Here is a 20,273-nt window from a genome sequence, read left to right on the forward strand (position 1 = left end):
TGTCAGGATTCGAACTGGGGTCGAATCGGGGCCAACTGTGTTGACCGAATTCAAGGCAAACGCCTTACAACTGTGCTATTGCTCTGGCCTGGGGTTCTTATTATAAAAAAATATTAAAAATGAGGGCCAAAGTAATAGCACAGTGGGTAGGGCATTTGCCTTGCATGGGGTCAACCCAGATTCAATCCCTGGCATACCATATGGTCCCTGAGCCTTTCAGGAGTAATTTCTTTTTTTTTTGTTTTTGTTTTTGTTTTTTGCAAAGCGGTGCTCAGGGGTTACTCCTGGCTGTCTGCTCAGAAATAGCTCCTGGCAGGCATGAGGGAACCATATGGGACACCAGGATTCGAACCAACCACCTTTGGTCCTGGATCAGCTGCTTGCAAGGCAAACACTGCTGTGCTATCTCTCTGGGCCCAGGAGTAATTTCTGAGCACAGAGCCAGGAGTAAACCCTGAGTGCTGCCAGGTATGGCCCCAAAACAAAACCTAATAAAAGGCCTCTTAAGGCCTTTGAAAAGATTAACCAAAATAAAAAGAAGTTACTTTGAAGGTAGGAAAGTGGAACTCAGCCAACTTCACCACAATGGCGAAAACATAAGTTATCTCTGAGCTGGTGACAGTGGCAAGATGGGCCCCAATAGAGGCTCACACCCCCTCCTGTCAGAATTTGGCTCTACTCTGGCCAACAGACACTGAACACAATTTGGGTCCCCTCAGGTTCAGTAGCTCCCAAAAAGCTCTTGGGGTTTGGCAAATGCTGTATTTGCCTCTATGTGGCCCAAGAGCCAGACCCTGGGAAGACTGGGAGAAAGAGGTATTGGGGGGCCGGAGAGATAGCATGGAGGTAAGGCGTTTGCCTTTCATACAGAAGGACGGTGGTTCAAATCCTGGCATCCCATATGGTCCCCTGTGCCTGCCAGGGGCGATTTCTGAACATAGAGCCAGGAATCTATGCTGAGCGCTGCCAGGTGTGACCCAACCCCCCCCAAAATAAAAATAAGGAATATTTGGGGGAGGACCCATGCCCACACTTACCCACATAGTGGCCTCTGAAGTAGCCCTCACAGTCACAGGTTTCTGGAAAACAGAGAGAGGAAGTAGTGAGTCCTGCTGGAGCCCTATGTGTGTGTGTGTGGGGGGGGGGGGGGTAGGAGCCTGGCAGAGTCCTGTAATGTGACATCTCAGTAAGAGTCAGGAGAAATCACAGGTCATGGTCACCCCGAAACAAATTCCTCTGCAGTTTTAGGGGTTTTTTATTTGCTTTGGTTTGTTTGGTTTGGTTTTGGTTTTGGGACCATATCCAGTAGTGCTCAGGCCTTACTCCTGGCTCTGCACCCAGGAATCACTCCTGGCAGGCTCAGGGGATCATATGGGCTGCTGGGGATTGACCCGGGGTCAGCCACATGCAAGGTTGTACTATTGCTCCAGCCTCTAAAAACTCTTGCTTTAAGTTTTTTGTCTCAGACCTTCCCCAAGGCTCACTAGTCTTTCCTGAGAGGTGATAGCCACTGTAGCCCCAGGAGGGATGGCATCACTGAATCAGCTCAGTTCCTATGCCTTTTGAATCAGGATCAGGGTGATTCAGGAAGAAGAAATCACTCACTGACCAGCCTGCCTGTCCCTGCTGTGACCCAGCCTCTTGGTCACTGTCTGTGGGAAGGCATCGGGGTGGCCTCTTTTTCTTTATTTGCAAAGTTCTACTTTCTGAGGAGCAGGCCAGTGGGGCCAAGAGCTGTGTACAAAGAGCCACAGGGGTCAGCCCCAAGTGGGCATGAAGAAACTAGGTCCCAGCCCAGACTGGAGAGGGACAAACACTGGCCTACCTTTGTCACAAGGCTGATCGTCTGCGGTTTGCACAAAAGACAGATGGGACAACATTAGCAGAGGGGACAGGGAGGCCTCCCACACCGAGGAACCCTCCTCCTTTCTCTCCTCCAACAAACCCGAGAGCCCAAGCATGAAGAAACCCACTGCTAGCTCTAATTAGTGTCCTGTTTGGGGCTCATTAACGGCCCAGAGCTAGCCAGATCTTCCTGCCTCCACAGCCTGGTGGGCTGGCAGCTGGCTCTGGGCCACCAGCAGGGACACCAGGCCCTGCTCTCTCGTAAGGGGGTGAAGCCTGTCTGGGCAAATGCAGGGAACAGAGTGGTGTAGCATGGCACCTTCTCCTGGCTCCTATTTTCCATCTTGGGAGAGCAGACCCCATCTCCACTCTTCCCAGGACTGTGGTGAGGATCAAAAGCCAAGAAGGTGGAAGGAGGTGTCCTAAAGGTCCAAAGAGCAGGCTCCTCTGATTAAAGTCAGTGAAAATGGAATTTCCAATAAATGTCACCAGAAATCCTGGTTTTTATTTCTGGACTCCCTGACAGGACTCAGGGGACCCAGGACTCATTTCTACTATATACCGCCAATGGGACTGGAGTGTTCAGGACTCAGGCCCAGCCATGCTGTGCCATCCAAGTCTAGAGGTGCTGGAGAGCCACACCCCACGGATGCCCAGTGGTCTCCAGAAGTGCTGGGAGGGGCCACACACTGCCAGGGCTCAAACTCGAAACTTTGCTCATTTGCTCTGCTGCCTCCCCATCCTACATTCTTATCTTTATTTGCAAATTCAGCTGCTAACATAGAAGCCCAGATTTGCTCCCAGCTCTGCAAGTTGGGGTCACACACCAGGCTGGAGAGCCCCCTGGGAATCTGGTGAATGAGGTGAGCCCCTCTCCCGGCTTAGACACAGAGGCTGGCACAAAATTCAGAGGGGACTAGTAACTTCCCCCTCCTGGTGCCTTCTACAACCCTCAAACGTAAAAGCTCCTCTTCAGAAAATAGCTCCCAGGATACTTACTCCACTCACTTCACCCTACCCCACCCCATCTCAGGGTACCCGAAGCTCAGGTGCCTCTTCCCCTCCTAATGCCTGCTTCTTTCTGGCACTACCCTCCTCATCGCTGCTGCTACCACCAAAGTGGAATCCCTGCCAATCTACTCACAAGGTGGCTTCTTGAGACTCTGGGGACTGGGCAGGGTGCCTGTGGCTTTCCGGTAGCTCAGCCGCCTGCAAGGACACAAAGGAAAGAGGCCAGAGAACCAGTCAGATGAAGCCTTCTGGAAAAAGTCCAGGAGACCTGGATCTCACGGATGGGAAGGCCTGGCACTCCCTCAGGGGCTGCATGAGTCAGATTCGGACACTTGGGGAAATCTCAATAAGAACCAAAACCAGGAGCAGCAGCTAGGGGGCAGGGACAGGGGAGGTGACAGCCACTGTAGCCCCAGGAGGAATGACATCATTGAGTCAGCTCAGTTCCTAAGAAATATCAGCTGCCCATGAAGGAGAGATCTGTGTCCTGAAGGAATATTCGAGAGCAAGAAACAACACACAATAAGGAAGAAATAATCATGTGGGAAATGTCACTGTCCAGATGGTGAGCTTGAAAACCAGAAGGCCAAGCCCGCAATTTCCGGCACCATGCCCATAAAAATAACACACACACACACACACACACACACACACACACACACACACACAAGAGGATCCAGGGAGATAGTACAGCAGTTAGAGTGCTGACTTAGCACCCCTGAGCCCTGTCAGGAGTAAGCCCTGAGCACCACAGGATGTGACCCCAAAACAAAGCAGAAAACAAAAAAACAGGACAGAAAGCTTGCCTCCAAAAACAGCAAAACCAGGGGATTTTCTTTTCCTTGTACTACTCTCCATTTTCTCCACATTCTTAAAATAAGTATTACAAACCATATCAATTCAAATAGCCTAGATTTCCATAATTCACTTAAGCTGCAAATAGGACGTTGATAAGATAAGAACCAACCTCATCCTGGGTCCAGGCCTCCAGGGACAAGGATGAGTGTATCTGCTGCAGGCAGCCCAGAAGCCCCCTCACCCCTGGCCAGACTCACCTTTCCTGGAACTGCTTGGAGGGGATGAGGCCGGCTCGAAGGTTGGTGTCCCCCACTCGTTTGGCCTGCCACCACGTGGGGTCGTCCTGGCTCACCACCTCCAGAACTTGCCTGCACTGGAAGGGCAGACCCGCCTCTTGGCAGGGGATGGCCCGGTCCTCACGAGGGTTGTAGTGGAACAGGGCTCGCATGAACACCTGCAGGGGAAGGCTCAGTGAGGAGGCCAGAGCAAAGCCAAGTGACAACTGCCGGTCACCATGAGGAAGAACTAGAAATCTGGTGAGGAGGCTTGAGACTGGGAAGCAGACCAGAAATACACCCAAAGGGCATTTGCATGGAGCTGGAGTGATAGTACAGTGGGTAGGGTGTTTGCTTTACACACAGTTAACCCAGGGCCCGGAGAGATAGCACGGCGGTGCTTGCCCTTGCAAGCAGCCAATCCAGGACCAAAGGTGGTTGGTTCGAATCCCAGTGTCCCATATGGTCCCCCGTGCCTGCCAGGAGCTATTTCTGAGCAGACAGCCAGGAGTAACCCCTGAGCAAAGCCGGATGTGGCCCAAAAGCAAAAAACAAAACAAAACAAAAAACACACACACACACACACACACACACACACACACACACAGTTAACCCAGGTTTAATCCCATAAGGTCCCTGGAACACAGCCAGGAGTGATCCTGAGGGCAAAGACAGAGTAATCTCTGAACATCGCCAGTGTGACCCAAAAGCAAATAAACAAACAAACAAACAGAAATCCTCCACATTCTCAGAGGAATTCAACATTGTGGCTGTTTCAGTCAGACAATTTCTCAAAGATCCATAAATAGGACCTGGGTAGCTCTATGGTGAGCAAGTGCCTTGCAGATCTGAGCCACCGGCAGGATCTCCAATACCATTCTACTAAGCTCTAGTAGGATTGCCTTTTGGGACCTCCAGGACCTCCAGTACCATAAACAAGTCTGTGTATATATTTGGGAGCTAGAGGGTTGGGCCAATGACTATTCCTGATTCTCCTTGGCAGTAACCCCTGGCAGACCCCTATGCAGTGCCAGGGATGGAGCCAGGGTCAGCTCATGCCAGGCAAATGCTTTACCTCATGTGCTATATTTCTGGCACCCAACCAAGTATGTGTAAGCACCACAACTAAAAGCCCTGCAGCCAAGTGTGCAAGCCGGGGTCATTGCAGCAATGGAAGAAGGGAAGGAGAAAAAGAAAATAAGAATCAAAAAATGAATAGCTAGGCCCCATGTCTATACATCTCCCAATCCAGCATGTCAACTGTGCTGAAAAGTGCCCCTAAACCCTCACAAAGCAATAAGGGTGAGCTGAAAGGAACCCCCAGTGTCTGACAGACCTCCTAATGAAGATGGCAGTTGGGTCGGCTATGTGACCTCCGGGTTTCAGTACAAACACAAACATCAATACTACCAGTCGCTGGTTCGTTACCATGACACCCTTAAGGTCACTGACATTACAGATTTCTCAGCTCAATCCACCTCATCTGCCCCAGACTTAGCCAATCCCCAGCTCTTTGCTTTCCCCTGAAGTTACCCTGCCAGAGAAGATAGAGAAAAGACACACCATCTTCATGCACTGTGCCTCTTCTAGAATGCAGTGGCATCGATTTAATTTATTTCAGTTTCTGGACCACTCGGGCCCAATTACTTGAGCAGCAAATAGGATGGAAAAAGCCAGACGACTTCCTTTAACAGATCCAAATCTTATTTCTTTATGTGCTCAACAGAGAGACAGACTACTCAGCAGGAAAAACTTTCTAGCCCTGGAATTTGAGGACAGATGCCCTAATGAAGCCACAGATGCTCCTGGAATCCCATCAGAACATGCACACTGGGGGGGAGGTGGTGGTGGTGGTGCTAAAATCAAATCCAGAACCTCAAACATGCAAGGCAAATATTCTACCACTGAGCTACCGCTACAGCCCCTCAGAAGAAAACCATCTTTAATGGCCAGTCCAGACCAAGATCTGACTTAAGAAGAAATAATCAGGGGGCCAGAGTAATAGTACAGCAGTAAAGTGCTTGCCTCACAGATGGCTGACTTGGGTTCAACCCTGGTACTCCATATGATCTCTAGGGCTCACCAGGAGTAATCCCTGAGCACAAAGCCAGGAGTAACCCTGGGATGGGGTACCTCCAGAAAGAAATATTTAGAAAACAAGGGCTAAGGGGATGGTCTCCCATTCTGCCCTGCAAAACCAAGCTCTCTATTTTTGGGGGGTTTTGGGGTCACACCCAGCAATGCTCAGGGGTCACTCCTGGTTCTACACTCAGAAATCATTTCTGGTAGGTTCGGGGGACCATATGGGATGCCGGGATTTGAACCACCGTCCTTCTGCATGCAAGGCAAACACCCTACCTCCATGCTATCTCTCCAGCTCCACCAAGCTCTCTATTTCTTTTTTTTTTTTTTTTTTTTTTTGGTTTTTGGGCCACACCCGTTTGACGCTCAGGGGTACTCCTGGCTATGCGCTCAGAAATCGCCCCTGGCTTGGGGGACCATATGGGACGCCGGGGGATCGAACCTCGGTCCGTCCTACGCTAGCGCTTGCAAGGTAGACACCTTACCTCTAGCGCCACCTTCCCGGCCCCCCAAGCTCTCTATTTCAAGGTGAAACCAAAAATAGCATCCTGGGAAGATCCCGTTGGTCTGTCCTATGAAGAATCATTCCCATCTTAAGTACATCCTGAGATTTGAACATAGGGTACAAATAAGAAACAGTCATATGAAAGCTGTAATTTAAAAAAAAAATACCATCAGGTGTCCCACAGACACACCATGTAAACAACAGTCTAGCTTCCCAATTAATCTTGGGAGAATTGTGAACCAAGACACTAAAACTCATGGGTACACTGTTTTGCAAGTTGAAAATTCTGAGGTGCCTTCAGGAGGAGGATGGGCTAAGTTCCTGACCTAATGAAGCCCCAGCAGCATTACCCACACACCACAGTCACCTCCATATAAACCATCTTCACTTCATGACAAATCTCTGCCAAGACACTAAGCTGATGAAAATGCCAGGTACACCAGTTTTCGAGAACTCTGGGTCTTTTTGGAGTTGGGGTGCGCAGCCTCCACAAGTCTCTCTACAGCCTGAAGCCCCAGTAGCCACCTCTACAGCTCTCACCATGTAAACAATAGCCCAATCTCTCAGCTTCACAACTAATGTCAGAAGAGATCCAAGCCAAGTCAAGCTACTGAAATTTGTCAGCCCAGTTCTACATATCTAGGGGTTCCTGAAATCTCATCTCAGGTTCTACTTCTGAGGCCTTCCAAACTAGGCAAAGATTATGCCAAAACCCTTCATGTAATCAAGTCATTCAGGACACAGCCTTGGGGACAGAGCGATAGTAAAGTAAGGCTTGCCTTGTGTGCAACAGATCCAGGTTCGATCCTAGGCACCCAGTATTGTCCCCTAATTCCCACTAAGAGTGATTCTTGAGGACAGAAGAAAATCCTGAGCATCACCCAGTGCAGCCCCAGAATATAAAGACAGAGGCCTCGAAGAGTATTTCTCACAAATCTCCAAACACACCTACTTCATTCCTTCAGCTTATAAGTGAATAATCCAGAACCTGCCTTGCACAACACAACCTTCTCTTCAGCAGGGGAGTGCAACCCATCTTCACCACCTCAGGCTTCACTTCCAACACCCCTGCTCCATGAGCCTTTCTGGGGTGCCCAAGACAATGACTTCCTGAAGTCATTTTCAGGGAGCAATAAAAGCCTTGTTCCCCAGTCCCCCTTCCGAACTCAGAATTCTTAGAGGAAAGAACCATTCCCAACTCTAGCATCTGGAAGAGAACCTGGCACTAAGGAGGTGCCCCCTAAAACATTGGTTCAAGGAAGAATTCCACATATGGCAGTTACAGTATTTCTTTGGCCCTGAAGCCAATACACTCCATTGGATTTCTATCAAAATAACCTCTTCAGGAGCAAGTGCCAGCAAATCCATTTGAAGGCAGAAAGCAAAGTAGGAATCATTTGGGACAGGGTCAAAGATGAAGGCCAGACTCTACAACTAAACTCTCTCTGCATGATGGCCTCCCAGGCTGGGGTGTCCCACCCCACCTCCAGCCCAGTCATACCTTGCTCTCCTTTAAACGGTCCTCCTCCTGGGTGGCTGGGATGATTTTCAAAGTGATGGATCCCTGGGACTGTGCCTGAAAAGAGCGGGGCCCAATGGGTCACCTTCCAGGCATCTGAACCCCTGAGTTAGGGCCCAACCATCCATAAGGACTGTTTGACCTGCTCTCTCCCTCCAGTGAACCCATCCATTCCTAGGGACATATAAACCAAACTCAGACGTTCCTGCCTGATCAAGGGTCATGAATTGTTTGAATAAATACCCAAGGCCCACACACTCACACTCACCATCACCCATTCCCTCTCCTGAAAGATGGGAACCACCCTGCTCAGTGGCCTCCTCCTACTTCCAGCCTCATGGGGGTCTGCTTTCAGTTTCTGGTCACAGTCTTCCCCCAATCCAATGCTATTCTTCAGCCCCAGCAGAAGAGCCTGAAGACCAGTGTCCAACAGCCTCAGTACAGTTCAGCCCTATTCTCCTGGGCCCTGCTTCTCCAGGCCCAGGGAAAGGGCATATGGGCCAGGCCCTGCCTGTACCCGGAGTCTCCTACAGGAAGGGCGTGAACAAGTCCTTCTAAGGGCCACCTGTTCCCACATCTCATCCTGTTCCTGGCTCCCTGGAACCAGTGGGAGTTTACAAAGCACCCGGAAGGATGCCCGAGGATCAAGGGAACACACAAGTGTTGGGCTTATTTTCCCCCCACAATGTATTTTTCTCTGGACTTGAATTTTAAGGACGATCTGAAAAGGTGGTTCTGCCTCAGTACCAGATCCCTGGAACCCCCAAAAGTGGTGAAGCCCCAAATCCTTGCCAAATATGGTGTCCTAGTGCTAGGCCCACACTGGGAAAGATGCCATCCCATATCCTCCTTTCCACGGAAGGAAATAGAATCTCAGATTTCCTCCTTGGCTAGAAAGGACAAGGCCAGCTTCTGACCAGGACCCACAGAGCCCAAACTCTGGCTCTCCAATCTCTTGCACTATTTCCGTTTCCTGTTCTACCATCTCTACCCCCTTGGGAAGGGTCTTCTGGAAAGGTCCTTGGGAGAGGAAGTTGGCCACAAGGTCAGAGAGATGATGGTAATATGGAAGTTCCTCTCCTAAACTCTGACCCATGGGCCCCTCAAAGGACCCAGTGCTTGCCACCTCCTCGTGCAAATGGGGAGCAGAGCTGGAGAAGGGCCCCACTCCAGGCTGTGGCTTCTGTGATGGGGAAGAAGCCATTGACGCAAACACACAAACCAGAATCTGGCTGATCTCATCAGGCCTCTTGTGCAGGACGGCGATCCCATTCACTTCTCGGAGTTCATCTCCCACATGAACCAGGCCTAGGACAACAGGGCTGGGAGTCAGCATGGAGCTCGGGGCACTCGGCCAGCAGAGACCCCCCCACTGCAGGTGTCTCAACTCTATAGGAAAAAGAGATTCCTGGGGTCCTTCCTTGAGTGGGTGCCTGGCAAAGCAGTACATGGCTAGGCATGGAGACTCTAAGGGATGAGTTGGCAGCCAAGAGTCCAAAAATTGTACAGCTTGTCCTAGATGGCACAGATCAGAAATAATGGAACCAGTGCTCAAACGCAGCTATTTTGTAGTTTATTTCAGTTGGTTTTTTGTTTTGTTTTGTTCTGTTGTTTTTTTTTTAATTAGGGGAGCCCCTAAGTGGTACTCAGCCAACCAACAGTACTTCTTGGCCCACCAGACCAGATGTCCCAATGCAAGAACCTGGGAACACAGGGCTGAGCTCAGGCTTCCAAGGCCACACCCAGAGACAAGCCTTGCCAAGGATCAGACGAGCCCAAACCCTGTACTTTGTCCTGGCTGGAAGGCAGCTGTTTTGAAGCAAAGAGTGTACTTTTTGCTTCCTGGAAAGATCGAGAAATTTCCCTTGGTAAGGTTGAAGGCACACGCTGTAAAGGTCTGTCTCAAATCCTACCAAAGAAATTTCAAAATCCCCAGAGAAACCATCAGGGCTGTCAAACAGTTCCCAGTGGGCTCTGCCCAAGTAACACATGCCTCTGCACAGCAGGTCTGATTTGTTGCTGCTGGTAACACTGGTCTGGTAGCCTGGCATCACTGGGAAATGGTTAGGGGTATAGTAAAGGCCCCCCAAAAAACTGTTCAATCAGATGCTATCTTCTAGGGAAGTTCAAGAGATCCATGTGCTCATCACTTTAATATGCTCTGGTCTGAGATTCTCCACAATCAACTCCCACAATCATCACATTTTTGGGGGTGTTCAGGACATACCAGGAGATGAGCTTCCCAACTTAGTATTTCTTCCACGCTCTAGTGATTCTCAATATGATTCCACCCAAACAAATCCAGGATATAAATTTCCCTCCCCTGAGGTAAGGAGTTTGCCAAGGTTAATGGGTGTCAGGCAATGGTGTCACAGTGCCCCTCTTCAAAATTATCAGCTCACCCACATTATAGCTTATTGACACCCACCACAGACATAGGAGCCTTCCGGATTACATCCATAGAGCTCCCATCTAGGATCTGTTCAAGCCATGAAGAGTTCTATAAGGCTTGGCAAGGAGAAGAAAATTCCAGCCCCACTTAAAGAGCAAAAACCATTCCAAATAGGTAATCAAACAGGCAGGGGACACCCGACTCCAAACAGCAAAGAATGGGACATGATGGCTCCTTTTCTACCAAACCAGGTTTTTAGCCACTCACCACTCCGATCTGCTGCACCCCCTCGCATGATCCTGGCCACCACCACAGCCCCAGAGTGTTCATCCCGTCGGATGGTGGCACCCTGTGTAAGCAACAGAGCAGGTTCCAAGACCCATCAAATCACCCAGTCTTGCCCTCTGCCACCCCAGAAAGATCCATGAGGACCTTTCCACATGCTAAGGAGGCGCGTGTCAAAAAGATTAAAGGGGGGGGGCAGAGACATAGCATGGAGGTAGGGTGTTTGCCTTGCATGCAGAAGGATGGTGGTTTGAATTCCGGCATCCCATATGGTCTCCCAAGCTTGCCAGGAGTAATTTATGAGCGTAGAGCCAGGAGGAACCCCTGAGTGCTGATGGGTATGCCCCCCCCCAAAAAAAAGTAGGGCCCAGAGAGATAGCACAGCAGTAGGGCATTTGCCTTGCAGGGACAGACTCAGGTTTGATCTCTGGCATCCCCTATGGTCCCCTGAGCCTGCCAGGAGCAATTTCTGAGCACAGAGCCATGAGTAAACCCTGAGCGCCAAAAGTGTGGCCCCAAAACAAACAAAAAAATAAACGAGTAAAAAGCAACTCAGCCTCTCTGTTCAGGTAGGGAAACACTTTACGCTTTTGCATGAGTGCTGTGAACCCAGCTCAGGAGGAGACAATGGCCTGGAGAAGACTCAAGGTCACCCTGTTCCACAGCTCCCTACCCAGGCCATCACAGCTAGCAAAGGCAAGATTCTATTCCAGCAACCCCAGCCTGTCTTGAACTAATCACAAGGTTACCGGGCCTTCCATGATTGCCAAGAAGAACCAATTCTGCCTCCCTGCCAGTGTTTTGAAACCAGGACTTGGCCCGTACAACACAGTGAGAGTGACAGAGTAACAGAGAAAAAATGCAGTCATAGCTTTTTTGGCCAAAGACCCAGCAGGGAGGATGGAATGAGTGAGTTTAGAACCCACCACAAGGAAGTCTCTCCTGGGTTTGAATCCTCTTGGCCAAGTCAATTTAGCAAGAAAAGCTTTGATCTTTGGTTTTTGTATGGGGACCACACCTGACTGTGCACAGGCATTACTCCTGACCCTGCACTCAGACTCACTCCTGGCAGGCTCAGGGGACCATTTGGGATCCCGGAGATTGAACCTGGGTCCACAGAATGCAAGGCAAATGCTCTACCTGCTGTGCTATCCTTCACCCTGGCTTTGATCTTTGGAGTCTCTCTTCTGGGGCGTGGAAATTCAAGGCCGGGCTGGGTTACATCACATAACGGTCCAAGACACAACTAGCACATAGTAAATGCTCAGTAAATGTCACCCAGTTACTACTGATGACCACTGTGCATACACTACCACCCAGTTAACTCTGGTCCAATCCCCTGTATAAATGCACAGCCCTCTTGCTGGAAAGGAAAGCTCAGAGCCCATTGATGTCTCACTCCTAGACCTTCATACTTTCCAACAGCTCAGTCCCCGCCTACTGGTCCACAGAGCAGAGAAGGGGCTCCTCCCCTCTAGCCTGATCCTGCTCCCCTCTCCCTCCCTTTCCTGGATTCTCAATGTCACCTCACCACAGGCTCCTTCGCTGCTCCTAAAAATATGTTCATGTCCCTCCCATCCGCTAGGGCTGGCACCCCCTCGGGCAGCAGCCTGTTTTCTCCTTCCCTCCTTCCTCCAGAGCAAGCTAGAGGAACTTCATTCTGAAAGCAGCAGCTGTCTCTCCCTCAAGGGCTTCCTGCCCCCAGCATCTCACCCCTGCACTGCCAATGTACCAACCAATTGCCACCCCCTCCATCTTCTCTCTTCTCTCCTCATTGCACCCTGGAGACGTCCTTCCTGCCCAGTCAGGTTCTCTCAATGACAGTTTTCCTCCTTTGTTCAGTCCTGCTTTGTCTTTAAATGGTGATCAAAAAAAAATGCCAGGAGCTTTGGCCTCACTCTGTCAATGTTTTACCACTATGTTCTTTTTGGAAGGGAACACCACCCCCTCAGGAGTGCTAAGGGGGTCACTCCTTGCAGTGCTTTGGGGCACCCTGAAATGCCAGGGATTGATTGAACCTGGTTTACCACCATGAACCTGGTGTTCCAGTCTTTTGAGTCCTCTCCTGCCCCTCATATGTGATGTTAACCCCTTTCTAGAGGCTGGCACTGCCCAGTCTATGGCTCTGGACACCTTAGTCTATCACCCCAATCATCTCTGCTCTTGACCTCAAACTCCTAAGCTCCTCCACATCTGTTCCCTCGAGTAGTGCCCAAATTTCCCAGCCAGTCCATCACGCCTCCTCCGAGGCACCACCCCAATGCCTTTCTAATCCCAGGCGGTCATGATGTGAGAGTAATTTATCAGAATGTTTCTGGGTTTCTCTTCCCTCACCCCCACAGTCTCACCGAGACTTGTTTCTGAACCTCTGGCATCAGGGCCGCAGCCCCACCTAATCTCACCCACCAAGGCAGCCAGGAAGCCAGGCATACTTCGTGCAAGCACTAATGTGACCTTCTTAATGTTTTTCTGTTTGGGGCTACACTTGGCAATGGTAAGTTCAGAGCACACTCCTGCCTCTGCACTCAGGGAATCATCTGGCAGGGCTTTGGGAACCAAATGGGATGCCAGGAATTGAACCTAGGATTGAACCTTCATTCAAAGCCAAGGCTCTACCCACTGTCCTATCGCTCCAACCCCCATGTCCCTCACATTTCTTCTTTCTTATTTTTTTCTGGAAGTGTCAGTTATGGAACCAGGGCCTCACACAGAACTGGCGTCACAATGAGGTTAGCTGCATGCAAGGCAAGTGTTCTCCTGTTGAGTCACATCTCTGGTCCTATTACTTCTTATTTAAATCTTATGAAACTTCCCCATGCTCCCCACTGCTTTCAAGGTCAAAGTAAAAAATCTGAGCAATGGGCACAAAATAAAAATATCTGAGTGAGGCTAATCAGGCTCTCAGTGCTCTCCTACTCAGAAATAGCTGACCACTGTCCACACCGGACACATCACAGCCCTCACCATCCCAAACTGATTCAGCAAGTAAGAAAGCCCTCCAGAGGCCAGAAGATGACAAAGAGGTCAAGTAACTTGCTGTATAGGTAGCCAACCCCGGTTTTAACTCTGGCACCACTTATGAGTCCATGAGCATCACCAGGAACATGGTTCAAAACCCCACAAAAATAAAAATAAAGGAATGCACTTCCTGTCCCCTTTCCACTTGGAAAACTCCTGTTCCCCTTTTTGGACTTCAGCCTAAGCACCCCCATTTCCAGGAAGTGCTCATCACTGCCTCCTGTGAATACCTGGACAAACATCACCAGGTATGGCCCAAAAAACAAAACAAGGGCCCGGAGAAATAGCACAGCAGCGTTTGCCTTGCAAGCAGCCCATCCAGGACCAAAGGTGGTTGGTTTGAATCCCGGTGTCCCATATAGTCCCCCGTGCCTGCCAGGAGCTATTTCTGAGCAGACAGCCAGGAGTAACCCCTGAGCGCCACTGGGTGTGGCCCAAAAATCAAAAAACAAAACAAAACAAAACAAAATCCTGACACCTAAACTGTCTGCATCCCCCGTTCCTCGGGGTTTTAAGGAGAGGATATGGACATAGAGCCGGACACCTCATCTATTCTGAGAACTAGTTCATCTGAGGTCAGCTGAAAGGTGAAAATAAAGTCTGGCAACTGTGCCTTGACTCCCACCTTCCCCTTCCCACCAGTTAATAATCAACACTACACCAGGACCAAAGAGATGAACATCTCTCAGAATAGAAACTAGCAAACTTATTTTCTTTTCAATGGGAGCCACATCCAGCAGTGCTCAAACCCAACAATGAGGTCCTCAGGGGACCCAGGGTCACCCAACAGTGCTCATGACATCCATGACAGTGCTCATGGTGCCATGCAGGTTCCAGGAATTAAACTGCAGTTTCACATATGCAAAGCACCTACCACTGAAGCTATCACCCCCCAGTGCCAGGAACTGGGAACATTTTTTGTTTGTTTGTTTGTTTTTGTTTTTGGGTCACACCCAGCAGCGGTCAGGGGTTACTCCTGGCTCTGTGCTCAGAAATTGCTCTTGGCATGCTCGGGGGACCATATGGGATGCCAGGATTCGAGCCACCGTCCTTCTGCATGCAAGGCAAACACCCTACCTCCATGCTATCTCTTCAGCCCCAACAACCTTTTTCTGAAGAGTCCGAAAGCTGAATTCTAGGCCTTGCAGGTCATGCAGTCCCCATGGAAACTACCAAATGCTGTGCTCAGGCAGGAAAGGGACAGGCTAAACCAGTAAACTGACAGAGCTGTGCTTCGGTGGGATGCAGATAAAAAACTGTCAGCAGACTGGGGTAATCCTTTCACCATATTGAGCCAACCTGTGACTCAGAGCATGATGATGGGGACTGCCCTGTAACAGCTGTCCAGACACTGACTGCACAAATCAACTTAGTCCCAGAAATGAAGGTCTAGATAGACCTACCCAGAGAAAGGGGTGCCCTGCACCCAAAGGCAGCAGCCCTGACCAGGCTGCCATCACTCACTCTGCAAAGGGTCCCTTCCCAGTTTCCCCAGGGGAAGAAGCCACATACCAGGGGTTCTTTGTTCTTCACCAGACGGACAATCTTCACAGACTCTTCCTCAAAATCTTCCTCAAGATTATCAGGCAGAGGCGGGAGAACAGGGTCAAAGTTCTTTTGGGCCACTGTGTCGTGCACCACGAGCATAGCCTGTTGGTAAAGCAAAGAAGGGATGGCCCAGAGCTGGGGAGTTGGCCAGGCAGGGGTGGCTGGGAACTTGAGCCAGAGAAACAGTCCCCACACCAATCAAGTGGCAGGGGCAGATAGGGGCGTAAGACTACCCTGAGGTGCGGGGTGGACAACAACTGGAGCAGCTCCCGCTCTTCATTGCGAACTGAGGTGGCCTGCAGCTCCTCCATCACCTACGGGAGAAGAAAAGACGCTGATGCCCCTGTGAACCCTGACCTGTGCCCCGGCCTCAGCCCAGCACTGGTATGGCCTTGCTTATCCAGTGTTCCTTTTTGGGTCCTACCCATCAGGCTAGTTTACAAAGGAGAAAATGGGGCTGGAAAGGTTGAAGGAATTGCTTGAGGTCACAGAAGCTGAGCTGACCTGGCAGGCTACTAGTCTCAAAGGCCAGAAGCTCTGTGCCCGGGAGGAGCTGCAACAGGGTTGGCTGGCATCTGGGTTGGACTGTATCTGGGTTCATCTATACCCAGGTTTGTCTAGAGTGGAGTTAGTCTACACTTTTGTTGATCGGCACCCCGTTTCACTAAGCTGACTCCGAGACTGAAATAAGCTTGTTATAGGAGCTCAAAGTAATCATCACCCAAAAAGGCTTTTCTCTTTTTTTTTTTTTTTTTGGGGGGGGGGGTTGGGTCACACCTGGTGGCACTCAGGAGTTACTCCTGGCTCTGCACTCAGAAATTGCTCTTGGCAGGCACGGGGGACCATATGGAATGCCGGGATTCGAACCACCATCTATCCTGGACAAGCCACCACTGTGCTACCTCTCCGGCCCAGAAAAGCTTTTCTAGAACATGCCACCCAAAGGACCAGGGCACAGAAAATTTGGAAGCATTAAAAAGAAAGAGAGAGAGAAAAGATGAAGTCCAGAACACTAGCACAGTGGCAGGGCATTTTAGTGCATGGAGCCGACCCGGATGGACCAGGCAGGGTTCAATCCCCGGCATCCCATAGGGTCTCCTGAGCTTGTCAGGAGCGATTTCTGAACACAGTGCCAGGAGTAATCCCTTAGTGCTGTAGGGTGTGGCCCAAAAACCAAAAGAGAGAGAGAGAGAGAGAGAAAGAGAGAGAGACAAAGAGAGAGACAAAGAAAGAGAGAGAAAGAAAGAGAGAGAGAAAGAGAGAGAGAAAGAGAGAGAAAGAGAGAGAGAGAGAGAGAGAGAGAGAGAGAGAGAGAGAGAGAGAGAGAGAGGTTGGAGAGGGTAAGGCATCTGTCTTGCATGTGGTAAACCCTGATTCGTTCCCCGGCATCCCATTTGGCTCTGAACACTGCTAGGAGTAATTCCTAAGAGCAAAGACAGGTCTGGCCCCAAAATAAATACATACATACATAAGTAAATAAGTAAAAATTTAAACATGAGAACTTAAATAATGCATGTGTAAACAGTTCTATAAATCGTGGCACTTCAACACAACTGAAAAAGGTGAATAGAGAGAGGGTCTGTGCAGTGAACTGCGTACCCATGACCTCACACAGGGCCTCCCCAAAACACAGAGGTTTCGAGCCCATTTGGCCTGTTCCTCTGGCCGCGCCTTCCATAGTATGGGAACTGAGGTGGACAGGAATGTTCTCACAGCATAGACTCTCAGGAACATATGGTAGGCAGTATGACCTTGTCACTGGCCTCCCCTGAGTCAGGCTGAATTCAGGCTCAGCAAAGGGGCAGAAGGAAGAGCCCAGAGGACAGGGACCAGAGCTGACACGTAAGGAAAATCCAGGCTTACATCCTCTGCCAGGGCCACAGCGCTGTGTAGAACTGGGGTGGGACTCTGCTGCTCATAGTAACGAAGCTTCTCATGAATCTGCAAAATATATATATGTATATAAATATAAATTAATTAAATGAATAAATTAAATAAATCAGGCCAGGGTCAGCTGAGCCAGCACCGGGGTTCACCCTGAACACTGCACAGCCTGTCCAACCCAATGCATGGGTGCTGAGAGCTGCAGGTGGGCACCCACGGAGCAATGGCAGAGAAAGAATCGCTGAGACAGGGAATGGCCAGGATGACCGCCACCAGCCCCAGGCAGCTCGTAAGTCTCTGGACTTACGTCTCTGGACACCGTCCCAGGGAAAAAGGAAGTGGGTACGCACCTTCATCAAGTAACTGAGGCTTTTCTCGCTGAAAACGTCCCGCAGGAAGCCCATCTCTTCCTTGTGGTTGGAGTCTGGTCTCAGCTGAGAGGTCAGCAACGCCAGAGTCTCATGGAGTCCTGGGCCAGAGAAGATACAGAGCTCATGCAAGGGGCCCCCCAGCGGAACCCAAAACGTCCCATCAGTCCTTCCACTGAACATTCTCCCCCCTAAGCTCCCACAGGCCTGGAGACTGGGGTACAGTTGGCTCTGTCAGTCCAGCCTTGGACTGGCAATCTTGGGGAGACAGGAGACAGGAGAGATGGGGGATACTCACCAGAATCCTCAGACAGCACCGGCATGTCTGCCGGTCAGAGTCCCCAGCTCTGCCTGTGGATGCTGGAAGAAGCAGGAAAATCAGCCACTCGCACACACACCCCAATGTGTGAGGGACCAGTTGGGGTGAAGGGTCTGGGGTCTGGTAAGCTTGCTCACTGTTTCCCAAAGATGTAAAGAAAACACGGATTTGCTGAGTGCCCCCCATTTTTGCTGAGTGTTCCCTTTCCCCCCCACGCAATGTGCCAAGCAGCTGTGCAGACTGATTTCACACCCACTTGTCCTGATCCGCACAACTGGCCTGAGACAAGCTGCTAATATTCCCCTACTGCTTCGGCCGAGGAGGAAAGAGTCAAAGTTGGGTGTCTCCAGTTCACCAGATCTCTGATAGTCCCATCTTCGCCCTTACCTCCATAGCTGGGATCCAGCAGGTGACACCTCTCAAAAGTACCTGGGGAGCTATGGGATTCCCAATTCCTCTCTATCTGGAGGACCTACCCAGAAGGGACAACCCCGAATCAGGGTAGAGTATACAGAGATGCAGCAGAGAGAAGAGTGGACTTTCTACTAGGGCAGGAAGGGGGAGTCCTATCTCTGGGGTTCCCCCCAACCAACGGTGCTTTCTGCACGTGGACTTCAAAAAGTGGGGGGGGGGGAGTGACTGAGTGTGATCCCGGAGAGCCACGATTCATATTCATTCATTAGCAAACATGGAACCCGAGCGCCATGGGGATAGACAGACAGACAGACAGACACCTCTCAAAGCCCCCCAAAAACAGCAGCCCCGCCTTCCGGCCCCCCTCCCGCCGCACGCCCGTCGGACTCACCCGCACCTTCGGGGGGCGCCCCCAAGTCCCCCCTGGAGGCCCACCCAACACGCGCCTTGCGAAGGACTGTGGGGCCACCCCGAAGAGCAGAGCGCGCGCAGCTGGCTGGGATGGAGCTGGAGAAAGGGGGGTGCGCTCCAGGGCCCGACCCGGTTCTGGGGTGCCCGGAAAGCTGCGGGGGGTCTGGGTGGGGGGGAGTCGCGGGGCAGAGACTGCGCGCCCCCTTCCCCACTCAGGGGGGCCAGGGGACCCCCCGACAGCTGGGGCCACCCCCACCCCGAGAGGCGGGGTCTAGGCCCCTCCTCCGCGCCCCGGGTCCCTTGTCCGTTACCTGCGCGCGCCGGGACCAGCGGGCTCCGCTAGCCGTGCGGGAGTCGCGCGGGTGCCCGAGCCTCGGCCGCGCCGCGCGGCTCCGCCTTCCCGGCCGCTCCCTGCGGCGGCCTCGGCGGGCGGGGTGCGAGCGGGAAAAGGGGGCGGCGGGTGGGGGGGCGGCGATCGTCCGCGTCGGGCCCCCCCGGCCACCCTGCTGGCCCCGGCTCAGCTTTCCCGCGCCCTCACCCTCCCCTCCTCTGGGGGGTCTCCACCCCACTCCCCCCGACTTCACCCGTCCCCCCCCTTCTGCCCGCACGTACACCCCCGGCGCGTGCAGGGGCGACCGCGGGTGGAACGCATCATTCCGTTTTGCAAACATCGGGAGTGTCCTTTGCAAGGGCCAAGGCACCGTGCTTTGGGGGGTGGCTGGGGCTTCCCTAAAGGTTCACAGCCGGGCGGGGGGCGTCCTGGATTAGAGGGGGGATCTTCCTCCCATACCCCACCCACAGCAGGTCGGAAGCTAGGACCCTGTACGCGAGGATAACTGATTGTAACAATGCTACACGCTGGGAGAGATCGATCGGCCCCGCGCTGGCCCGCAGGGAGAGAAGCAAGCTGGGGAGGGGGCGCAGGGCTTGCTTGGTCCGCCTGCCTGATCGTGGTGGGGTGGGAAATGCTGGAGGTGGGGTGGGGGTGCGGGGATGGGCTCTCGAAAAACTGTGCGCCCAGAAAGCAGAGCGCATCCCCCGCTGACTTTTATCTTTGCTTTTTTCCACGCTCCAGGCGGTCCTCGGGTCTCAGAGGCTATCTTGCCAGACCCAGCGCTAGAAAGCTGGGGCTCCTTACTGGGGAAACTGAGTCTCAGGAGTGGGGGAAAAGAAGGTATGGGAGGCGGAGGAAGAGCCAGAGGGGCGGGATGCACCGGCCCTGCGTTTCTGTTTCTCTTGGTAGGAAGAACACCCAGCACGGATCTGCAAGGGGACCCGAGTCTGCAAGGTTTAGTCTGGGACTAAGTGTCGCTTATTAGTCAAGGGAGAAGAGGGAATGGGTCCACCCACCCTCCCTCCCTCCCTCACCCCCTGGTCCCCAGGACTGCCATGCCTGGGAGGATGGCCCGTTGGTGGCCCAGCATATCATGCTGACATCTCCCATCTCCTCAAAATGAATCTGCGCTGGTGCTTCTCAAAATGGAATGTTTTTATGAGTCACACAGGGCTGGGGAGGGCTGGAGGTCTCGCCAGGGGCTGAATTTCTAACAAGCCCTCCACCCCAACTCAGCGGGGGTCGATGTTGCTGGCCTCAGGAAT

At 51.8% G+C, this 20,273-nt stretch overlaps 1 protein-coding gene across 1 annotated transcript in view; it reads right to left on the bottom strand.

The window, feature by feature from the left end:
* MPP3 (MAGUK p55 scaffold protein 3) overlaps positions 1–19,001 on the bottom strand; it is a 30,730-nt gene extending 11,729 nt beyond the window's left edge. The window contains exons 1-13 of the mRNA XM_049779335.1: positions 18,986–19,001; positions 17,829–17,890; positions 17,513–17,631; positions 17,142–17,219; positions 15,512–15,592; positions 15,243–15,380; positions 10,695–10,776; positions 9,258–9,343; positions 8,018–8,092; positions 3,912–4,108; positions 2,990–3,054; positions 1,826–1,846; positions 1,038–1,079 (exon numbers count right to left, since the gene is read on the bottom strand). Of these exons, the coding sequence (XP_049635292.1) occupies positions 1,038–1,079; positions 1,826–1,846; positions 2,990–3,054; positions 3,912–4,108; positions 8,018–8,092; positions 9,258–9,343; positions 10,695–10,776; positions 15,243–15,380; positions 15,512–15,592; positions 17,142–17,219; positions 17,513–17,631; positions 17,829–17,853 (1,009 nt within the window). The 5' untranslated portion in view covers positions 17,854–17,890; positions 18,986–19,001. The remainder of the gene's footprint in view (positions 1–1,037; positions 1,080–1,825; positions 1,847–2,989; positions 3,055–3,911; positions 4,109–8,017; positions 8,093–9,257; positions 9,344–10,694; positions 10,777–15,242; positions 15,381–15,511; positions 15,593–17,141; positions 17,220–17,512; positions 17,632–17,828; positions 17,891–18,985) is intronic.
* Between the last annotated feature and the right edge of the window lie 1,272 nt (positions 19,002–20,273).

Source organism: Suncus etruscus, chromosome 1 (assembly GCF_024139225.1).
Source record: "Suncus etruscus isolate mSunEtr1 chromosome 1, mSunEtr1.pri.cur, whole genome shotgun sequence".
Classification (NCBI taxonomy): domain Eukaryota; kingdom Metazoa; phylum Chordata; class Mammalia; order Eulipotyphla; family Soricidae; genus Suncus; species Suncus etruscus.